General features: G+C 40.3%; 1 protein-coding gene across 5 annotated transcripts in view; it reads left to right on the forward strand.

Annotated features, from left to right (window-relative positions):
• Nucleotides 1–22,828, forward strand: part of WFS1 (wolframin ER transmembrane glycoprotein) — a 52,062-nt gene that overhangs the window by 21,779 nt on the left and 7,455 nt on the right. For all 5 annotated transcript variants that reach the window (XM_073342555.1, XM_073342559.1, XM_073342557.1 and 2 more), the window contains 4 exons: nucleotides 10,493–10,575; nucleotides 16,132–16,276; nucleotides 17,130–17,300; nucleotides 18,373–18,453. In XM_073342555.1, the coding sequence (XP_073198656.1) occupies nucleotides 10,493–10,575; nucleotides 16,132–16,276; nucleotides 17,130–17,300; nucleotides 18,373–18,453 (480 nt within the window). The remainder of the gene's footprint in view (nucleotides 1–10,492; nucleotides 10,576–16,131; nucleotides 16,277–17,129; nucleotides 17,301–18,372; nucleotides 18,454–22,828) is intronic.

Here is a 22,828-nt window from a genome sequence, read left to right on the forward strand (position 1 = left end):
CATCTAGCCAGATGACATACTATAAAATATTAGAATTCTACCAAGTAGAGCTTGGTAGACAAAACTGTGACATGGTGGAGGAGAGTACTTATTTCATGGTGTGCTCATGTTAAAATATAGCCAGTTAAATGAAACAATTAACTTCCTTCCAGATCTTAATCGTACCAGTGAGATTTAGAGGTTCTGAAATGCTATTTGGTATGATTTTTATTTAGCTAATTTGAAATTGTGTGTTGTCCTCTTATCTCCCCCTTCTTTGAAAATAACTGACATGATACAGTGCCTCATTTAGATGGCATGCTTGCTGAACCCTGTTAGACAGAGGCTGAAGTCAGTTTCTTTGAGTAGATGCCAGCATGTCTCTCTAAATCACTTCCTATGATTATGAAACAGTTACTAACCCTATCTTCTCATTCTGCTTATGCCTTAAATATGAACCTTACCCAGTATAGTGCAGTGCCTGCTGACCTTGCAAGATTGTGTGGTGCAGGTGAGGTTTTGGAATGAGCTTTTGAACGTGCAGCTCCCACGTGGCTACGGTAGAGCTGGTTGGGAATCTTTTGACAAAGCAGGGTTTTGGCAGAACTTTTAGCGGGAGCATATCATGGAGTATTAGTTGGTATCTGCTACAGGCCACCAAGTTGTGGCATAAGAGAGGGGCATAAGTATGAGAGGGGCATAAGGAGACTATGTATAATATGTAGAGGGGAAATGCTGTGCAATCATGGGGGATTTCAATCTGAGTGACATTTGCTGGAGATCTCTTGCTGGCTATACTAAAAAATCCTTGTAATTTCTAAATTCTATAGATGGCAGTTTCCTAACTCAAAAAGTGTTACAGCCAACCCAGGTGACTTCTTTCATAGAATATCAGGGTTGGAAGGGACCTCAGGAGGTCATCTAGTCCAACACCCTGCTCAAAGCAGGACCAATCCCCAATTAAATCATCCCAGCCAGGGCTTTGTCAATCCTGACCTTAAAAACTTCTAAGGAAGGAGATTCTACCACCTCCCTAGGTAACACATTCCAGTGTTTCACCACCCTCCTAGTGAAAAAGTTTTTCCTAATATCCAACCTAAACCTCCCCCACTGCAACTTGAGACCATTACTCCTTGTCCTGTCCTACCACTGAAAATAGTCTAGAACCATCCTCTTTGGAACCACCTCTCAGGTAGTTGAAAGCAGCTATCAAATCCCCCCTCATTCTTCTCTTCTGCAGACTAAACAATCCCAGTTCCCTCAGCCTCTCCTCATAAGTCATGTGTTCCAGACCCCTAATCATTTTTGTTGCCCTTCGCTGGACTCTCTCCAATTTTTCCACATCCCTCTTGTAGTGTGGGGCCCAAAACTGGACACAGTACTCCAGATGAGGCCTCACCAATGTCGAATAGAGGGGAACGATCACGTCCCTCGATCTGCTGGCTATGCCCCTACCTATACATCCCAAAATGCCATTGGCCTTCTTGGCAACAAGGCACACTGTTGATTCATATCCAGCTTCTCGTCCACTGTCACCCCTAGGTCCTTTTCCGCAGAACTGCTGCCTAGCCATTCGGTCCCTAGTCTGTAGCAGTGCATGGGATTCTTCCGTCCTAAGTGCAGGACCCTGCACTTATCCTTGTTGAACCTCATCAGATTTCTTTTGGCCCAATCCTCCAATTTGTCTAGGTCCCTCTATATCCTATCCCTACCTGCCAACGTATCTACCACTCCACCTAGTTTAGTATCATCCGCAAATTTGCAGAGAGTGCAATCCACACCATCCTCCAGATCATTTATGAAAATATTTAACAAAACCGGCCCCAGGACCGACCCTTGGGGCACTCCACTTGATACCGGCTGCCATCCAGACATGGAGCCATTGATCACTACCCGTTGAGCCCGACAATCTAGTCAACTTTCTACCCACCTTATAGTGCATTCATCCAGCCCATACTTCTTTAACTTGCTGACAAGAATACTGTGGGAGACCGTGTCAAAAGCTTTGCTAAAGTCAAGAAACAATACATCCACTGCTTTCCCTTTATCCACAGAACCAGTAATCTCATCATAGAAGGTGATTAGATTAGTCAGGCATGACCTTCCCTTGGTGAATCCATGCTGACTGTTCCTGATCACTTTCCTCTCGTGTAAGTGCTTCAGGATTGATTCCTTGAGGACCTGCTCCATGATTTTTCCGGGGACTGAGGTGAGGCTGACTGGCCTGTAGTTCCCAGGATCCTCCTCCTTCCCTTTTTTAAAGATGGGCACTACATTAGCCTTTTTCCAGTTGTCCAGGACTTCCCCCAATTGCCATGAGTTTTCAAAGATAATGGCCAATGGCTCTGCAATCACATCCGCCAACTCCTTTAGCATTCTTGGATGCAACGCATCCCGCCCCATGGACTTGTGCATGTCCAGCTTTTTTAAATAGTCCCTAACCACTTCTTTCTCCACAGAGGGCTGGCCACCTACTCCCCATGCTGTGTTGCCCAGCGCAGCAGTCTGGGAGCTGACCTTGTTCGTGAAGACAGAGGCAAAAAAAGCATTGAGTGCATTAGCTTTTTCCACATCCTCTGTCACTAGGTTGCCTCCCTCATTCAGTAAGGGGCCCACACTTTCCTTGGCTTTCTTCTTGTTGCCAACATACCTGAAGAAACCCTTCTTGTTACTCTTAACATCTCTTGCTAGCTGCAGCTCCAGGTGCGATTTGGCCCTCCTGATTTCATTCCTACATGCCCTAGCAACATGTTTATACTCTTCCCTGGTCATTTGTCCAATCTTCCACATCTTGTAAGCTTCTTTTTTATGTTTAAGATCCGCAAGGATTTCACTGTTAAGCCAAGCTGGTCGCCTGCCATATTTACTATTCTTTCGACACATCGGGATGGTTTGTCCCTGTAACCTCAACAGGGATTCTTTGAAATACAGCCAGCTCTCCTGGACTCCTTTCCCCCTCATGTTATTCCCCCAGAGGATCCTACCCATCAGTTCCCTGAGGGAGTCGAAGTCTGCTTTCCTGAAGTCCAGGGTCCGTATTCTGCTGCTTACCGTTCTTCCCTGTGTCAGGATCCTGAACTCGACCAACTCATTGTCACTGCCTCCCAGATTCCCATCCACTTTTGCTTCCCCTACTAATTCTTCCCGGTTTGTGAGCAGCAGGTCAAGAAAAGCTCTCCCCCTAGTTGGCTCCTCCAGCACTTGCACCAGGAAATTGTCCCCTATATTTTCCAAAAACTTCCTGGATTGTCTGTGCACTGCTGTATTGCTCTCCCAGCAGATATCAGGGTGATTGAAGTCGCCCATGAGAACCAGGGCGTGCGATCTAGTAGCTTCTGCGAGTTGCCGGAAGAAAGCCTCATTCACCTCATCCCCCTGGTCCGGTGGTCTATAGCAGACTCCCATCACTACATCGCTCTTTCTGTTAGGACAAGGTCTAATAAAGAGGAATGATCACAGAACTAAAAATTAAAATTAACATTCTCTGCAGACTTCTATAAGGCCTAAATATGCCTCCCTTCCCAATACTTCCCACCATGAAGCCATAGACTCCTTTCTGTTTTCAGCAAAGCCTGTATTTCATATACATCTTTTTTTTTTTTCCAACTGCCTAACCAACCTCCTATACTTTCAAATCAATGCACTGAACACCACGATTAGTATGGCTTGCACAATTACAAAGCCCATTGATATCATTTATATCCACATATGTTCCCTCAGTATTGTATGCTAACGCATCTCGCAGTGTATTTATGTCACTTTTTGAATATTTCAACTCTCCTATCTTAAGGTTAATTAATGTTCTGGATGTCTGCTCATTAAGGACTGCACATTTAAATGCAATGGTGGGAAGTCTCTGCTTAGCTGTACCACAGAGTCTAGGGCAGCATCAGCTTCAGCTGATACATTGTGGATTTCATGCTGGGGAATTGGAAAAATTACCTTATCCACTATTTTGGTTATCTTTCTTGGAACTAAGCGGAACAGTGGCCAGTCATAACAACATGTTTGTGTCCCATATTAGAAGTATCTGACCCACTAGGTTATCCAATATTTGGCTTCTCCAGCCTTTGCTGGACCTTGTTCCCTATTGCCTCAGCCATATTATGCAATTTCAGGTTTCTTCATCCTAGGTGAACCTATGTGCTGGAATGCACTCTGCAGTACATCACGACATAACCAGATGTACCACACCTCTTGGAACAACATGAGGAATCTGGGGCTTTCCCGACTCCCCTAGCCCATCCTTAACAGTATCTGAGGGTGAGACATATTCCTTTAACCATGATAGGTTCCAGTATATCTATGATCTGAACACTATACACGCTTAATGCCTCACTTGGTGCTGCTAGTACCATAGGAATGATCCATGATTCGTCTAACTTGCATCTTTTCTATGCATAATAGACTCTTGATTAGCGCCTAATCTGGCACCCATCTACTCCTTTTTTCTTTTTTTCTTTTCTTTTTTGGGTCCATTGTTCCTACATCTTATTTGTTATGAACCCAGGCATTTCCCCACCTTGAATTTCCTTTAGTCAACCTATAGTTCCTGTATTATGAAACATGTCTTTGCCTTTGATATATTAGGATGATTTGTGATCCCCTCCCCCCCACACTATTTCATTGCTAGCTGTTTCTACTTCCCTAATCAGATGTCCTGTTATACTAGCTTCCTGAACATGCTTTAAATCCTTCCCTATATACTCATTGCTTTGTTTAACTGTAACAGGTTTTGTAATTTGAACTTTCATTTTCTGATTTTCTTCCCACAATGCTGTAGTACTCATGTGATTCCATGCTGATGTTCCCAATGCCCCAACTCCTAGTACTGTTCCTATATCTCTTCTATCTTCCCCTGAATAAGACCGAGATGCTGTGGTAATGTTAAAATTGGTTAAATTCAATACAACAGGTATCATTTGGTACTGAACATTATTATACATAATCTAATGTTCACGATTTATCATTAGTCCATTGTTAAGTTCTGTTTCTGGCCATGGGTAATCATCTTGCTTCGATTCCGGAGCAGGAGGCATTTTTACTCCAGTACGTTCAGTCAGTCTATCTCCTCTGATGAAAATTTTTAACCTTCATCTCTGTACATGTACAACCCCGATTGTTTGGACTGTGGATGTGAATTATAAGTGCCATAGGGACAGCTTTAGAGTCCAGATTGCTTAAGGAAGGAAAAAGTGTAATATAAGGAGGTGGTGGAGCCCTAGATAGTACGGCACTGTCCACATTAATGATTTCTCCATCCAAAAGTCTCGATGATTGAGTTCCTGTCAGTTCTGTATTCTCCAGTGGCACTGTTTCCAGCAGTACTTGCAGAATCCTGTTCTGCTTCTCATGTTCCTCAGCTTCCTCAATCAAAGCCTCAGCTTATACACTGTAGCACCCCATAGCTCAGTGGCCTTGTCTCTCAGTTCTTGTGTCTCACCCTTCTGCATTTCTTTAACTTGCGTTTTATTTCTTTCTACCTTCTAGTGTCAGTGTTTCATTTTGCTTCACAAAAGCTCTGGCTGTCATTACCCAACCCTGAGCTATTGCAGCTTCTATCCTTTTCTTGGCAACCGTTTGGTTGCCAGAAAAATTGCTTTCGAGCACGTCAGCCACCATTTCAAACAGATTCTGGCTTGTGAGAATGTCCACCTCCTTAAGGGGACCCCTACCGTGTCTGGCCAGATATTCATTTACATATCTTCCCCAGCAATTCCATCGTTGCTTAAACCCCATCAATTGCCTTAGGTTGTGGTTCCTTGGATACTGGCTGTTAGCCCAATCTGCAAACTGCCTGGTTCGTTGGGATGTTAGCTTGAGACTCCCAGATGAGTTAAACTCATCTGCTAATAAAGATTTGTTAAACAAAACTCAGCAGATGAGTTTAACAAATCTTTATTAAGGCAAACCTTTCAGGAAGTGGTAATCAGTTACTTACAAGTGGAAGGCTCATCAGGACGATCTCAGTAACCTCCAGCACTGGACAATACAGCTTCAACCTCCCTTTTGTTACACAAAATTTATAACTTTTTTTTGTTATCTTTTCTTATATATCTGTATTAGTGTCTCATTTGCATGTTAACATTTTTCCCTGTCAATACAGGTTTAGCATTATTTCAAACCCATCTTTTCTAGCTTTGTAACGACTTTATTTATTTTTAATTCACAGACATGATTACTCTGCAATTTCTTACATGTGCAGTTTTACCTATGTTTACTCTGTTAAATGTTATCAGAACAGTTTTAACATTCACAGCAGTCTTCTATAAGCCAAAATATGCTTTTGCTCTCAACAGTAGGTTAGGTACAAGTGATCGTGACTTGACTGCATTTATAATAAACCAGCAGAATAAAGTCCAGAGCAATAATATGTGGTGCTTGAATAGGGCCAATTGTACAGAGCTAAAAACAATTGAGAGTCAAATCATCTAGGAGGAATAACTTAAGCAGAAAAATTTGAATGATAATTGGAAACATTTAAGAACCTTACTAAATACCCAAAAAGCTACAGTCCTACAATTGAGAAAGGAGGGCCATGTTGGTTAAAAAATTGGCCTGGTTTAGAGAGACAGTGAAGGCAGCTATTGAAAAATATATAACAAAGGGGAAGTTAATAGCTATGAGTATATATCAGGAGTTAGGAATTTTAGAAAATTGGTAAGGGAAGCCAAGAGACATAAAGAGAAATCTATGGGCAGCAGAGTTAAGGACAATAAGGAGTTTTTAAAATACATTAGGAACAAAAAGAATCCAGCAGTGGTATTGGTCTATTACTAGATGAAAATGGTGGTAGAATTTTTGATGATAATACTGAAAAGACAGAAGTGTTCAATAAACATGTCTGTCCTGTATTTGAGGGGAAAAAACCAGAGTATGTAATCTAAACATATGGTGATTGCACTTTCTATTCCACTAGTATCTCTGCAGGATGTTAAACAGCAGCTACTGAAGTTAAACGTTTTAAAATCAGCAGGTCCACTGCATCCAGGAGTTTTAAAAGAGCTGGTGGAGGAGCTTGCTCCACCATTAATGTTGATTTTTAATAAGTTGTGGAGAACTGAGGAATTTTCCAAAGACTGTAAGAAAGCCAGTGTTGTGCCAATTTTTAAAAAGGGTAAATGGGCTGACCTGGGGAATTATAGGTCTGTCAGTCGAACACTGATCCCTGGCAAGCTAATAGAGTGGCTGATTTTAGGACTCAATTAATAAAGAATTAAAGAAGGGTAATGTAACTAATGCAAATTATGGAAAATAGATTCTGCCAAACTGACTTGATTTTGTGGGGTTTTTTTTTGTTTTTTAAATAAGATTACAAGTTTGGTTGATATAGCTAATAGTGTTATCATATTTTCTGTAGTATCTTGCTGATGAATCTTGCCCATATGCTCAGAGTTTAGCTGATCGCCATATTTGGGGTCGGGAAGGAATTTTCTTCCAGGGCAAATTGGAAGAGGCCCTGGAGGTTTTTCACCTTCCTCTGTAGCATGGGGCACGAGTCACTTGCTGGAGGATTCTCTGCTCCTTGAAGTCTTTAAACTATGATTTGAGGACTTCAGTAGCACAGATATAGGTGTGAGGTTTTTTTGTAGGAGTGGTGGGTGAAATTCTGTGGCCTGCATTGTGCAGGAGGTCAGACTAGATGATCATAATGGTCCCTTCTGACCTAAATATCTATGAATCTATATATTTATCCTTCTCCAAATATTTGAATTGGTATCACTCAACATTTTGCTTAAAAAAACAAGAATGATATAAAAATAACATGGCAGACATTAAATGGATTAAAATTTGGCTAGCAGATCTCAAAAAGTAATTGCAAATGGGAAATCGTCATTGTGTGGGTGTATTTCCAGTGAGGTCCCGCTGGGATCAGTTCTTGGCCCTACACTATTTCAGTTTTAACAATGACTTGGAAGAAACTATAAAATTTGCAAATGAGACACAAGTTGGGAGAGTGGTAAATAATGAAGAGAACAGTTCACTGATTCAGAGCGATCTGGATCATTTGGTAAACTGGGCGCAAGTGAACAATATGCATTTTAATGGATACATTTACATTTAGCTGCATCTAGGAACAAAGAAAGTAGGTCATACTTAGAGTCCCCCATCCTATATCCTGAGAACCAGTGACTCTGAAAGAGATTTGGCAGTAATGGCGGATAATCAACTGACCATGAGCTTCCCAGCATGATTCTAGCCAAAAAAGCTAATGCAATCTAGGGATGCATAAATGGGAATCTTGAGTAGAAGTAGAGGTTATTTTGAAACTGGTGTGACTGCTGCTGGAATACTGTCTAGTTCTGGTGCACGCAATTCAAGAATGATTTGATAAATTGGAGAGGGTTCAGAGAAGAGCCACAAGGACTATTAAAGGATTAGAAAACTTGTCTTAGGCCTGGTCTACGCTGCCGCTTAAATCAATGTAAGTTACATCACTCGGGGGAGGGAAAAAATCACCCCCCTGAGCGACATAGCTTACATCAACCTAACGTGGTTTCTACACCGTGCTGTATTGGTGGGAGACGCTCTCCCGCTATCTTACCTTCTGCCTCTTGGGGAGATGGACTACTGAAGTCGATGGGAGAGTGCTCTCCCATCGACTCATCACATCTTCACCAGACCCGATAAATCAACGCTGTTGCATCAATTGCAGTGGCGCTGATTTAGCGTACAGTATAGACAAGCCCTTAGATTGAGGTCCTAGAGTCTGTGTATTTAGCTTAACAAAATATGGTAAGAGGTGACTTGATTACAATCTTTAAGTATCTACATGGGGAACAAATATTTGATAATGGGCTCTTCAAGCTAGCAAGGAAAGGTATAACACAGTTCAATGGTTGCTAGTTGGAGCTAAACAAATTCGGGCTGGAAATAAGATGTAGATTTTTAAGAGTGAGGGTAATTAACCATTGGAACAGTTTGCGAAGAGTTTTGGTAGATTCTTCATCGCTGACGATTTTTAATTCAAGATGGAATGGTTTTTTCTAAAAGATATGTTCTAGGAATTATTTTGGGGAAGCTCTGTGTCCTGTGAGTGCAATGGTCCCTTCTGGCCTTGGAATCTGTGAATGAATTTCTACAAAACTTTCAACAGGAAGGCTGCTTGGGTCAGGTGGCGAGAGAGCCCCCAGAATAGCCAATAGCCTAGTGGCTAGGGCACTCACCTGGGTTATGGGAGATAACCCAGGTTCAAGTCCCTGATACAAGTTAGGTAAAGCAAGGACTTGATCCTTGGTGTCCCACATCCCAGGTGAGTACCCTAATCACTGGGCTATTGGCTGTTTTGCGGGGAGGAGGGGAAGGTCTCTTTCATTTGTCATGACAAATGTTGAAAGGTCTGTTTCATCCCACTGAGTAACTAGAAATTTTTTTGGAAACTCTTCCCACCCAGTTCTAGGCTACAGTTCTGGGCTGGCTAGTAAAGGTGCTTTACTTCCTGTGAATTAGTGGTAATTTTTCCAACCCTTTCTCCCCTCCCCACCCTAATCTCTCACTCACATGCATATTGAGCGTCTACTTTTTGACGCTTGATATTTGAAATCAAATTAGTGAGAATTTTTAAGATGCATCCTTACAGAGCGTTCTCAGTTCTACCAAGTTTCAACTTTTCCAAGCAACTAGAAGGCTGTAGCTCATCATTCACAAGATAAATCGGGTCATGGGATTCCTAATAAACGCAAAATAAGTTAAGATCATGCAGAAACCTGATTACCTTGTTTTTGGCTCGGTACGTGGGCAGCACTGTTTTTCTTTTTAGGAATGAAAGCTAAAAATCACTTTGATCTGGTAAATATGGAAAAGAATGGGGAGGCAAACAGAAATGTGAGACAGGATACAAAACAATGAGTTCTTTAAAAAGAAAAAGACATTGATACTGGTGTTTCATTTACTCCAAGGATTAAAAAACTGACCTTTCAAATGCACTGAATGTGTTTTTGAAGAGTAGCTTCTCATTCCTCAGATTCATAACACTCTAAAAGGCCCTGTTTCTGCCCAGAACAACAAATTTCCTAAGGGCTCAGGAACTTTTTTTTATTTTTTTTATGTTTTTCTTATTGGGTTTGAACAGTGACAAGCCATAGTAGTATTAAATACAAATGCAGATGCTTATCATATATAATGAAAACTTTTCTAATTGACAATTTTATCCTATATAAGTAGTTGGGATAGTGTTACAAATATGGGTTAATATTTGTAAGGGATGCCAAATAACACTTATATTTTCTGAGACACTTCTTGGTTAACATAATAATTGAATTTCATATTATCTTAAAGGATTTTTTAAATGAAAATTTTGCATCTTGTGTAGCATTCCAGTGAAAATTATTAAGGTTTGAGTAATTGCAGCTATAAATGTAATAACTTGGTAGAACTGCATTGCTGTTTCTATAAAACATCAAGCTCTATATTTAGATGTGCTCCTTGAATTCTCTAGCCAAATGCACTGAGGACTCATGAAAATCATTGAATATTGCTAATAAATCAGTTTTCTTCTTGGGTTGCTTTGTAGAAGCCATGAAAGAGGAACCTGAAGTACTTTTTGAGGATCTGCTTGAAAAGGCCAAAGCTGGAGAACCAAAAGCCCAGACGGAGGTAATTTTATACATTGTCACTACTTTTTTTTTATACTCTTTAGAGGCCATTTATTGACTATGAATAGATAAAATAAATGTTTGTTAGCTCTTTCTGAAATCATATCTGTAGAGAGCACTGGAAAGAGCTTTGAACATCTCTGAACATTGGCGAAACTTCATCGAGCATTGTTGTGGTTTAAATTCAGAAAACGTTACCACACACTTCCAACTCTTGTGGGGTTATTATCTCTTCCAAAAACTGTTCAGTTGAACTACATCCTTTGTTAGAATTTTAAGTTGTTCAAAGTGAGAGATGCCAAATAGCTTCTTGGCCTGGAGGAATGTTCCTTCCTTAGGAAGGATATCCGATTTCCCAAGTTCCAGTCCAGTACCAGCCTTTGGGGTAGATGTGAAAGTTAATTATAGATTGTAAGCATCTAGGGGCCGGGAATGTCATTTGTTTTTTGTCCAGTGTCTAATACAATGAGAGAAGAGGGAAGTGTCCATATAGTGACTGTTGGATACTGTTTTGATTTTAATTTGTTACCATTGGAACAAAATGCAAACCTCATTCAGCACTAAGGCTCCTAGGCACTACGACTATACAAAAAATGAATAATACTAGAGTAATGTAACTGAGTTGTTGCAAGGTTTCCAAATGACTCAACAGCACCAACCTTGGGTCATTTGAAAATGTACAAAGTATGTTTCCTGGTATGGTGGATTAGTAAGGGCATTCATGTACACAGGGTTGAGATCTTTCTATAACTTTCCTCATCTATGCTGAATAAATGCATTTAAAAAACCCTCTAGGTACTAGCTACCATTTGGCTGTTCAGTGGCCTACGAGAATTGAGTTGATCTTAATTCTGTCCCTGAAGAAATTTGTTAGCAGTTTTAGGGCTTTTCTATACTAAAAAAATACATCGGTTTCATTAGATCAGGTTAAAATTCTAACTAAACCGGAACAAGCACCTAATGGAGTTGCACTTAAACTAGTTTAATCCTCACTTTAAATCACTTCAGCTAAACTTGTTAAATTACTGACTTTAATTAAATCAGTAGAAACATATACATGGTCAAACAGATGGGCTAATTTAGTATAGACAAGGCCTGAACGACACTGAGACTGTACTGTCATCTCACCCTCACAAATGGCCCTTCTAAGCTGAGAAGTAATGACATTTGAGAAAATTGGAGATGGGGGTCAGGAGTGAGAATATCTGAGTGCTGCTGCACTGTGGGAGATATCCCAACAGAATAGTAAAAAATAATAATAATAATAGTAATAAATAAATAATCTCTAGAACTGGTGCAAACATCCTGCACACTTCACCCATGTTCTTCAGCCCTGGTATTTGAGGGCAGCCTCAAGAAGGGAGCAGTCTGAAGAGTTCCTGGCCTTTAAAACAGCCAAACACCTTTGTGGGTAATGGTATTTTGAACTTGGAGGATCCTTGCCACCAGAACCCTCAATTTGGTTCCAATTCCAGCAAAGAACAAAAACCTGTAATTTCTAGTTGATTAAGAAATATGTAAGCTAAAATGGTAGAACAAAGCTTGTGGAGACACAGAGAAAACTAACGTGTGTTGATGATTTGTCCATTTTGGCTGACAGCAAAGAGGAATTGGTAAATATGGTATCAGAGTAGACGTTGGTTTGAAGATTATGATTTGAAGGTGAACCCAAAGAAAACTGAAATTATGCATGTAGGCAAGATGGAAGAAGAGACGCTGTTAACTGAAGTTTTAGGAGAGAAGCTGAATCAGAAGAATTTTTGTACTTGAGAACTATACAGTGCCATCCCGAAGAGATCTTGAAAACTGAAAAGAACCCAATGTCCGGGGTGACAGTGAAAAAGGTGGTAGGAGTATTGTAGGACCAGCAATTAAGTAACAAACTGAAAGCAAAATTGTATCTTGTGTGTGTTTATCCCTGCCTGCTGTTTGATTTGGAAACAGTAGGTCTTATGGAGATGGGGGAAAAAAGAAGACAACAGTAGTAGAAAGTAATATATTGAGGAGAATGGCAGGCAAGCAGAGGGTAGACAGTGCACATGGAAGAAATTAGAGGCAATATAAACTTGGGACTCCTAGTAATAGGCTGGACATGTTATAAAAATGGGAGAAGAACAAACATTAAAGAAAGCGTGGGAGGAGGAGGACAGCAAGAAAGGATATATTAGACTGACTTTGGAGAGACTTTAAGGGAAATTTGAAGAGAGAAGACTGGAACTCCAAGACAGGACACGCGGGTTTGGAAGGAGTGATAGAGTCATGGGCACTGCTGACCCTGTGTAAACGGGAAAAGGGATCGTGAAGTGTAAGAAATATATAAACAGAACCCTTGGGTTACTGCTGGAAAGTCCTTCTCTGTTTTCGTCTATAAAATCAAAACCTGTTTAAATAACAGTAAGCCACAGTCCCGGTTAATGATATTCTGGACTAATAAATTGGCTATTATCTGAGGAGTTTATTAACCTAGAATATGGTCTTTGCATTCTTGTCAGGAAGACTTTACTGTTGCACTGCAGCTTTAAACATTTTTAAATGAAAGTTGAGCAATAACAAGCAAAATGGGCTGTCAAAACACGGAGAAGATAATTGGTTTAAAAAAACCCCAAACCTGACATCTCTCTACCCTTCCTGGTTCACTCCACCCTTATACCCCCTCCTCTGATGCCTACGTGTCAATAAGGCTCTTGTCTTAAAGATCACAGTATGTTTTCAGGTTTAATTATGTTCATCTCAAAATAAACAAAAAATCAGTTAGGAACCTGGAGCCCTACTGTCCTGTGGAGAGGGACAAGAGGAAGGAGGAAAACAAGACTTAAAAAAAAAATCTTGTTTAAAATATTTAAATAGATTTTTCTCTTGGCAGTTTGATAGCCAAGAGTGTGTCCATTGTGAGGGTGGGGCAGGGTGAGGAGTGTGCATCTTCAGCAGAAGTGAGTGAAAAGCTGAGGTAGTGATATTTGTAGCTTGCTTACAGCCTAAAAAATTGACTAGAGAAAAAATCACTCAAAATTCATGAACTTGGACAAATCACTGTAAGTATTATACTGAAATAATCCTGCACTCTGTCTCTCTCAGACTCTGTTCCAGGAATTTGCGTACAGTACTTTTATGGAAAAATAACTGTACAGAATTATGCAGATGAGACACCCACAATCCGAACTGCATAATGGAGAAGAGGCAGTGATGTGTCTGTTACTGTACAGGGTCTCTGCACTCTTGACTGGTTGTGACCACTCTGTTTTAGTTAGCAGAGCACAGCAGTATGAGGGAGTGTGTGCTCATGTTATAGGAGTAACCTGAAGATGTACACTGTTAATTTGGTTCTAAGTACCTCTTTCTTCCTCCCAGTTTTAGCTCACGATCTAAACAAAGAGCATCCTCAAGTTAACATTAAAACTACCTGACAAGCTGGAATGAGCAGGAATGGATATTCTATAATCAGCTCAAGTCAAAAGGGTTCTAGCCATTTTACATTTTGGTAACTTTAAAATGAAAACATTTGTGCAAAAGTTTTATCACAAATCTCATTTTAAAGCCACTGTTGCACAATACTCATTCAGAAAGGGCAGATCACAGCCTAGCATACTGCATCTATCAGTGCAGTTTCATGGAAAGGCTAGGTATAGGTTGGTCTGGTTTTCTATTAATTAAAAAAAACCCCACTAATTCCAAGAGTTTATGTATCTTTAGAACCAAAATAAAGGTAAAATGTTCTCTTCAAAAGGTAGCTACTTACAGATGCTGCTACTGTACCTAACACAGAAAGCTCTGTCACAAAACCCAAGTCTTGGGCTGTGGTTCCTTGTGCAATAGTCATTCTTATGGCTGATTCCATGATTTGTGTTGGCAGATATCAGTTTCTGGGACTATGGGATATGTGTAGAAGAGCTGTATTAAGTGTTGCTGTTTTGGGATTTAGTCAAAAACGTGGTGGCTATAACTATAAACACACTGTAGGAATAGCTGTTCTTGGCACAGGTTTTATTGCCACATAATTTGTTCAAAGCAATAACTTCCATATAAATCTTGCTAACATTGTCTGCGGTGTTGACAAATTGTCAGTGATGGTACTTGTACCTAAGCTACGTTCTTGACTTTCTGCCATTTACTGTTCTTTCATCTGTTCCTGCATCAATGTGCTTTTCCATTTCATTGAGTTGAGGTATGCCAGGGTAGTAATTGTACACTGTCAGTTTGGTTTACTTGGTCTGAGTTCTCTTGCCTATTTGCATTTTTTTCTGGTAGCTTCAATTCTATGAAGTGTACATTTAATCCCAAAGGCCCTAATCCTGCAACTGGATTTGTGTGGATTGGTCATGTAAGAATCCACCTGTGTGCGTCCAACCTGAGAATTGGGTCCCAAGTCAGACCTGCTAACCTTCCAAGAGAAGTTCAGGTTTTTTATAAGGTGGGGATGTTTAGTGCTGCAGAATCATTCAAAAGGATAATTAACAATTCAGTTCTACAGCATAGATTCACTATTTTGGGGTTCATAATGGTATGATACTCTAGGGGGTCGCGTTATTTTCCTTTCATGTGTAACCATCATCGTGATGATTTCCCCAGGCACTCAGCTGTCATGATGGTGGGTACGCCAAATTTGAGCAAGTGGCACTGCAACCACATAAGCCAGGTCACAACTCCGCTCACAGAGTCCAGTCAGCGGAGCGGACATGCGGTGCAACCCCGGAGGTTGCAATGCCCAGACTGGAGAGCCAAGCCCAGCCAGCCACACAGCATAGGAGCTGCCGCTATGAGAACCTGACCGAAACCACCCCAGAGCCTTCACCCCCAAATTATGTACCGGATCACGACAGGCTGTAAATATTTTCAAATGCGTCCTGACTCCGAAAAGGTTGAGAACCACCATATCAAGGCCCTCTACAGAGATTACTTCATCTAAATTCCTGTCCATCTCTGATACCTTGCTATGGCACTTCATTTTGCATTTTTAAAGTTGATCTAGCAGTACTGTATAAAAAGGAGTACTTGTGGCACCTTAGAGACTAACAAATTTATTTGAGCATAAGCCTTCGTGAGCTACAGCTCACTTCATTGGATCACTTCATGCATCCGATGAAGTGAGCTGTAGCTCACGAAGGCTTATGCTCAAATAAATTTGTTAGTCTCTAAGGTGTCACAAGTACTCCTTTTCTTTTTGCGAATACAGACTAACACAGTACAGTAACACAGGCTGCTACTCTGAAATCTGTATAAAAATGAATTCGCTTAGCATCTGCTCTTTCTGTCTAGCATTACTAGCGTTCACTGCTGCATTTAGTCATGTACTACCTAATGTTAACTCCTTTGTTGACTTCATCAAATGTGCCAGAAATCAGTCATTGCTTCTGCTTGCATCTTGTTCTGGAAGTTGATCTTGTTCTGGAAGTTGATCTCCAGCCAGTTTGCTGAGGACAACTTACAGCTGTGTGCCTCAGTGTTGGAGTCAGCTTATTTGACCTTCTTTTTCACAGATAAAGCCTTCACTCGCTGAGATAAAGAGAACAGAAGGTATTTAAATAGCTAAGGAATTTTGTTTGTTCGCCATTCTTTCTAGATGGGAAAACACTACCTGAAATTAGCAGAAGATCAGGATGAAGAACTCAACAACTGTAGTGCTGTTGACTGGCTGATTCTTGCTGCTAAGCAGGGTCGAAGGGAAGCTGTCAAGCTGTTGCGGAGATGCTTAGCAGACAGAAGAGGTATGGGTTCTTTAGGAGCTTTAACTCTTATATTTTTAGTCTATTTTAGCTACAAATAATCCTCCATTAAAATATTGGAGAGACAGGTTAAAATATACTTTAAAATCTGGGTATATTTGGAGCAAAATTACTTGAACAGCTGCTGATCGAATGTTAGAGTAGTTTAATTAAAAGGACAACATAGGACTTTTCATATAGAAGTATCTGTGTCAATCATGTACTTGAATTCCTTCATTAGATTCTTATTTCTTACCAAAACTCACTGAAACTCTTTATCCTTGCCTTTAAGGTTAATTTCACACTCCACCTACATATCTGCTGTTTTTCTCTTCTCCTGTCCCTCTCATTCTCCCTTTATTCTTCTCAATCCTCTTGCCTAATTGGTTCCCTGTATCATATTCTCCCATTTCAAGATTCACGCCTTCCTTCATCCCACTTCCTACGCTTGGAATAGTCTTCCTCATGTCTGCCAAGTATCTGATCTCTTCTTGAAACCCACTTCTTTACATAATACTTCCTCATCACCAGTGCTCTATCCATGTCATCTTTTACCTGTACTGTTGTCCTTGTGTCTTGTCTCCAGGCAAGATTACAAAGTCTTTGTGGCAGGGAACATATCTTATGCAATCCGTAAAGTGCACTGTACATTTTAAGATATGTATAATATTTGTTGGTAAGCCCTGGACACAGAACAATATAGGAAAAAATTAGTTAACTTGAGAAGATGACGTGTGAATCAACTTGTCCAAAAACTTAGAACTAAAGTGAAAAAAAAATAACAAATTGTGGACATGTCCATCACTTCTTCCTGAAATGTGGGATGATAATATCTAATACACTTTCTTTTCTTGAGGCATTACTTCTGAGAATGAGCAAGAAGTGAAGAAATTATCATCTGAGACTGATCTGGAGAGAGCTGTGAGAAAAGCTGCCTTAGTGATGTATTGGAAATTAAATCCAAAGAAGAAGAAGCAGTTAGCAGTTTCTGAACTGCTGGAGAATGTTGGGCAAGTTAACAATGAAGGTAGGTATCTAGTACCCCAGAAAAGAAACTGATCCTGTCTAAAACACAAAATTAAAAGCAGAACACAACTTTAAAACCTAAATGACTATATATAAAAATAAAATAAATAAGTGTGTAACCCATTCATGGAAAAATAGTTGTGATAATGACCTTTTATCAGCTGCTCACTCTAACTCTTTAAAGCTGATTCATATGCTGTCAGGAGTTTTGCTTATGCATGGTGACTCACTTAAGTACCAATGAGAACCACCAAAGATTAGAAATGACTAACTTTTTAATCAAAACTCAGTGTTTTTGAAAAAAGATGCTCTTATTTACTTTAATTTTATCAGTAACATAGCACTCTGAGTATCTTGCCAGATATTTGAAGTTACTAACTTAAAAATGCATCACAAAGTAAGCATATACTAATGATCTAAACCAGTGGTTCTCAAACTTTTATGCTGGTGACCCCTTTCACACAGCAAGCCTCTGAGTGCGCCTCCCTCCAATAAAGTAAAACCACTTTTTTTATATATTTAACACCATTATAAATGCCGGAGGCAAAGTGGGGCTTGCGGCAGAGGCTGACAGCTCACAACCCCCCATGTGTTAACCTTGCGACCCCCTGAGGGGTCCCGACTCCCAGTTTGAGAACTCCTGATCTAAACACTATTCCTCTTTTTAACACTGTAGCTGAAAATCAAAATGTACTATTACGGCCACTTTCTCTACTTTCAAAAAGTACATGATGAAATGAGTTCTGTTTTTAGTATAAGCTTTGTATTGCCACTCAATCTATGCAGTTCTTTCAAGGAATTCAGCAGATTCTCACTCAGTGTCCTGTTGTTGCAAATGGGTGGTAGACCCTAAGGATCACAGCTGCTTTGGAGGCAGCTTTGCTTGTCCCTAAGTAGAGCCTTCTTAGAGGATGTCTGCCACAGTAGGACTTGGTAGCATATGCCCTTGTGTAAACTTTTATCTCATTGGTTTGCGGTGCTGCTGTCTTCTATATTTTTGCTACTTTAGCTCATGACATTTGTTGTCGGTTGTTCGCTTAATGACTACGTTGTGAACTTCTGTTATTGAGCAGATGGTGAAAAACAACCTGGCCCAGTTCCAAAGTCTGTACAGAAGCAAAGAAGAATGCTGGAACGATTAGTAAGCAGTGAATGTAAGTGCACACATCCTGTTTGAAATGTAATGACCATGATTTAATTTTGCTTTGTTTTGCTAAATAATTTTGCACCAGCTGTAAGTTTTTTCTCAACTACAGTGTGTTAACCTAATACGTTTTTATCTTCTGATTACACAGCATTTAAGCTTAGCATCTAATGTGCACAGCTCTTTAGCCTCTGTTACCTTGCTGTAACTGTTAAACCACACCCCCTCACTGTGGATTTCTCTCTAATATTTGTCTCCTACATAAATACTTGATTTAAACAGACCTTCCGTATCCCACAAGCCCCCTAAAAGCTGTCCTTGTGATTAGCTGTCTTCACCTATCACTCATGAGACCCAGGCTTAAATTTAAGGAAGAAACGTCTCTTCTTATGGCCAAGTAAGATACAGTTTTCCTGGCATCTAAAGGGCACGCCATCCAGCCCTCCCCAGCCGAGAGAGGTCACAGTGCTATTCGGCTCTGAAAAGGGAGGAGCAGCTACTGAAGACACATCAAAATTATTGCTATCTTGGCCCTTGCTGAGGAGGGAGAGCCTCATTGACTTTTTAACTGGTAAAAATGCTACTGCTGAAAGTAAGCTGTATCTTCTATAGGTTAAAAAGTTCTGTCTTTGCTCTTATGACACCTGTACAAGAAAACTAACAGGTTTTAAAATAAAGATAAGCTTAAGCTTTAAAATTCTGATCTGGGGCATGAAGATTCCAAATTGTTGGGAAGGACTGGACTCCTAACTAGTTCTCAAAATCAGGACTACTACTTGCTTAGTAGGTGAGATAGAAAGGTAGATAAAAATGATTGATGTAGAGAGAGGTGCTCTGTTTACCTTCCATGCAGTACAGGAACAAAGAGATACCTGACTGTGAGCAGCAAATTTTAAAACTGATGAAAGGAAATACCCTCCTCACTCTCATCCATTTATCCCCACAAAGCATTAAGCTGTGATACTTGCCACCACATGATTATTGAGGATGGGGCATCATAGGATTGAAAAAAGGATTAAACATTTCAGATGGGAAATAAAAATTCCACTAGCTAGGATTTAAAAACAAAACACATTTATAAGGGATATCAACCTTCCTCCTTCAGGATGCAAGTCAACAGTCCACTGCTTGGTGTTAAAAAGATAATCCCCTCCCGGGCATGTAGGTATGTTAATGCATAATTATGAATTATGTGGTTTACCTCTTCCTCTGAAGCTTCTGATATGGGGACTGTCAAAGAGGATACCAGACTACATGGAGTATTGGTATTGATCCAGCATGTCAATCCTGTATTCCAACCATTGATCTGCAGCTGCTAATCTTCATATATATCACCTATTTTTTTGAAAAAGGAAAACATGAAACGATAGGAGGATTTAAAGACTGAAAACTAAGATGGCGAAGGAACATAGTGACAAACAATGCATATTGTACAGAGAGCAGTGTAGTTAAACCTAAACTTCGGTTAAGGCCATGTATAGAACAATTCTAATTCTGTTTTCATGCTACTATATAAAATGTAAAAATTCATATAAAGTCAGTCCCACTCTTCTTTATGGCTGTTTTAGATGTCCTGCAGTTCAAAAACTAGTTCTATATAATACTAAAACTTCCCGAAAATTCAGGTTGAGATTCAGTCAGGGTCACTGTCGTCCTCTCCTTCCATGTAGCCTGTGGCTCATCAGATGTATGTGAGACTGCACTGAAAGTAATGTTCTCAAGACGAACTGGGGCTTTTTGCTGGTTTTACATTAGCTTCTTAAAGGACAATACTCTGGTTAAGGCAAAGGGATGGGAGTCAGGCCTGAATTTTATTCCAGCCTTGACAGACTTTTCATATAGACTTGAGCCACACAGCGCTTAGTGTGACCCAATTTCCACTTCTTGAAAAAAATGTTTAGGGCCAAGACTGCCACATTTTTTTTTTTCCTCTCTCTCCATTGGAAAGCGTTCTGTGGTTTGAGTTCACTGGAGAATCTTCTGCTTTGGCACATATTGGATGATGCTATTGCACATTCCATCCCTTAGCTGCTGATCTTCTGAATCGGTGCTTCTCCTTCATTCTGATAGCAAATAAATGCAAAATAAGCCACTTTGTTCTGAATCCTTCAGCAGCTCATAGTGTTGGGCGGGGGAAGGGGGTCAGTAATTTTCTGAAGGCTTAAATGGCAGATGAAATAATAGGAGGGTAAATGAACCTACATGTAAGTGTAGGCAGAAATTGATGTGCACATTTCTTTTTTTACTGCAAATGGGGGAGGCAGGGAATTTGTCATAACCAAACTGAAGAAAAATCTGAATAATAAAGTGGAACCTACAACATATGCTTTTAACATCAATTGAAGAGAAACTTGGGTGTCAAGTTACTAATGGCGTTTAGAAATGAGAAGTTTTCATCAAACACTTAAAGTAGGAGGTTGGCTGTTCTCTCCTCTCCAGAGATGGAGTTGGCTGTCCGTGCTTGAGCAGAAACAGCTATTACTAGCTAATATTCACTTCCCTGACCCAATCAGTTTCATTTATGCTGTGCATTTTGCCAGAGGCAAGTTTTCTTCTGATTTAATGCATTGCCAACACTTGGAAGCCTGATTTAAGCCTGTTAGCAAAGATTTGAGATGGGGTGAACTCAGTAGGATGACATATAGACAATTATAGGTGACATTGTCTGTCTGTGGACAGTGGCCACAATGCCTGAGAATGTAAATGTCATTGTATTTGATTTAACATGCCAGCCATGTATTACAAACTAAACTCTCCCCATCAGCATATCACAGAAGTGCTGTCAAAGAATTTTTCTCTATTCCAACCCTCTCCTCTTCTTGAAAGCTTCCAGAGAAGGAGATTGCAGGACTTCCCTAGGCAATTTTTTCCATTTCCATTGTCCTTTTTGTTTCTAATTCTACAACTGAGAAGAGTCTATTTTATAAACATCTCCATGTATGTCCTGACAGAACAAGCTGTGTCTGTTCAATGGTCGTTGACCTTATGGAAGTCAGTAGAAAGACTCCCATTGATTTTTGTGGGCTTTGGATCAGACCCTAAATCTGTAAGTGAGTGGCAAGAAAAAGGTGATCTGAGAATAGGGATGAAGAGGAGTAAGGAATAAAACTTAACACATTTCTTGATGATTCCTTGGCATGCACAGTGTGGTGCAAGATTAATTACTTTAAAATATACACTTAAAATATGCAAACAAATCAACATATATCCTTGTGAGACTGAAGATTAAAGTATATGATGCTGCTTTTTTGTTACGTTCCTGTACCTTCTCTTTACACTTAGAGTGCCCAGAATGCTGCTAGTAGGATTTTATGTAGGAATGTTTTAAAATTACAGTAAGACCACAAATCAATACATTAAATCCTGTCCTTCAAAACTCAGTCAATTGTTTCAATTTCCTGTGTGTAACTTGTGCTCAGATAAGAATTAAGCAGACGAGCGTTCGTATCTTTGTCAGCTGACTCTCTAAACTTACTGTGTGGGAGGCTTGTTGTAGGTTTTTGTCATTCAAAAGTCTTTCATATTTGAATCAATATCAGGTGCTTCAGTGTGTGGGGAAAGTTGGCATTAATTCTTCCTTATAATTGATATCAAACTTGTTTACCATGGAAACTGGCTAATCTACAGTGACTGGGACAAGCTGTAGGAGGCGATTGAGACCATTGTGTACATGATCCTTGTATCCCAGTACTCCTCAGGAGGTTCACAGGGGTTAATCGAGGCCCTCCAACCTCCATTCCATTCATAGGGCTGGAGAGAGTCTCCTTGCCCTCTTGGTGTTGAAGGAGTCAAGTAGCAGCCCATGGCAGCCCCCACTCATTGAACTCCCCTGCAGCAGGGCTTCAGGAAGTTGTAAGGAGCAAATTCCTGAGTTTAAAAATATGAATTTTTGTACTTTATATGACTGGTTATTCTGGCCTCCAATCACCCACTATCCCACACTGCAGCCAGGGCCTCACACGTGCTCTACCCTCAGTGTTCCTCTTCATCCTGCCCCTCCCATGATAACTCTCTTCCTCCATCCTTTTCAGCTTTCCTTTTTTAGAAACTCATTTCCCTCCCCACCATTTCTCAGACCCACTCTCTCACTTTACAGGCTCACACCTGCATGTGCGCTCGCTCTCTCTCGTTTCAAAAAAAGATAACTCATGGTGATGCAATTATGTTACTCTTGTCTTCTCTGTTTCTTTTAGTGCTATCTGAGATTCAAAGCTCTTCATAGCAGGGAACATGCCTAAAGTGTCTGGTGTACTTTGGGTGGACACTTCTTGAAAGAGTAGTAAGGGATTTGTTTCTCAGGGTCTTTAGCCAAAATCCTTCTCCCCACTATTGTATACAGCGGCAGTCTTGTGCCACTTTGTCCCCAACGTGCCTAAATTTAAGTA

Source organism: Lepidochelys kempii, chromosome 4, assembly GCF_965140265.1.
Source record: "Lepidochelys kempii isolate rLepKem1 chromosome 4, rLepKem1.hap2, whole genome shotgun sequence".
Classification (NCBI taxonomy): Eukaryota; Metazoa; Chordata; order Testudines; family Cheloniidae; genus Lepidochelys; species Lepidochelys kempii.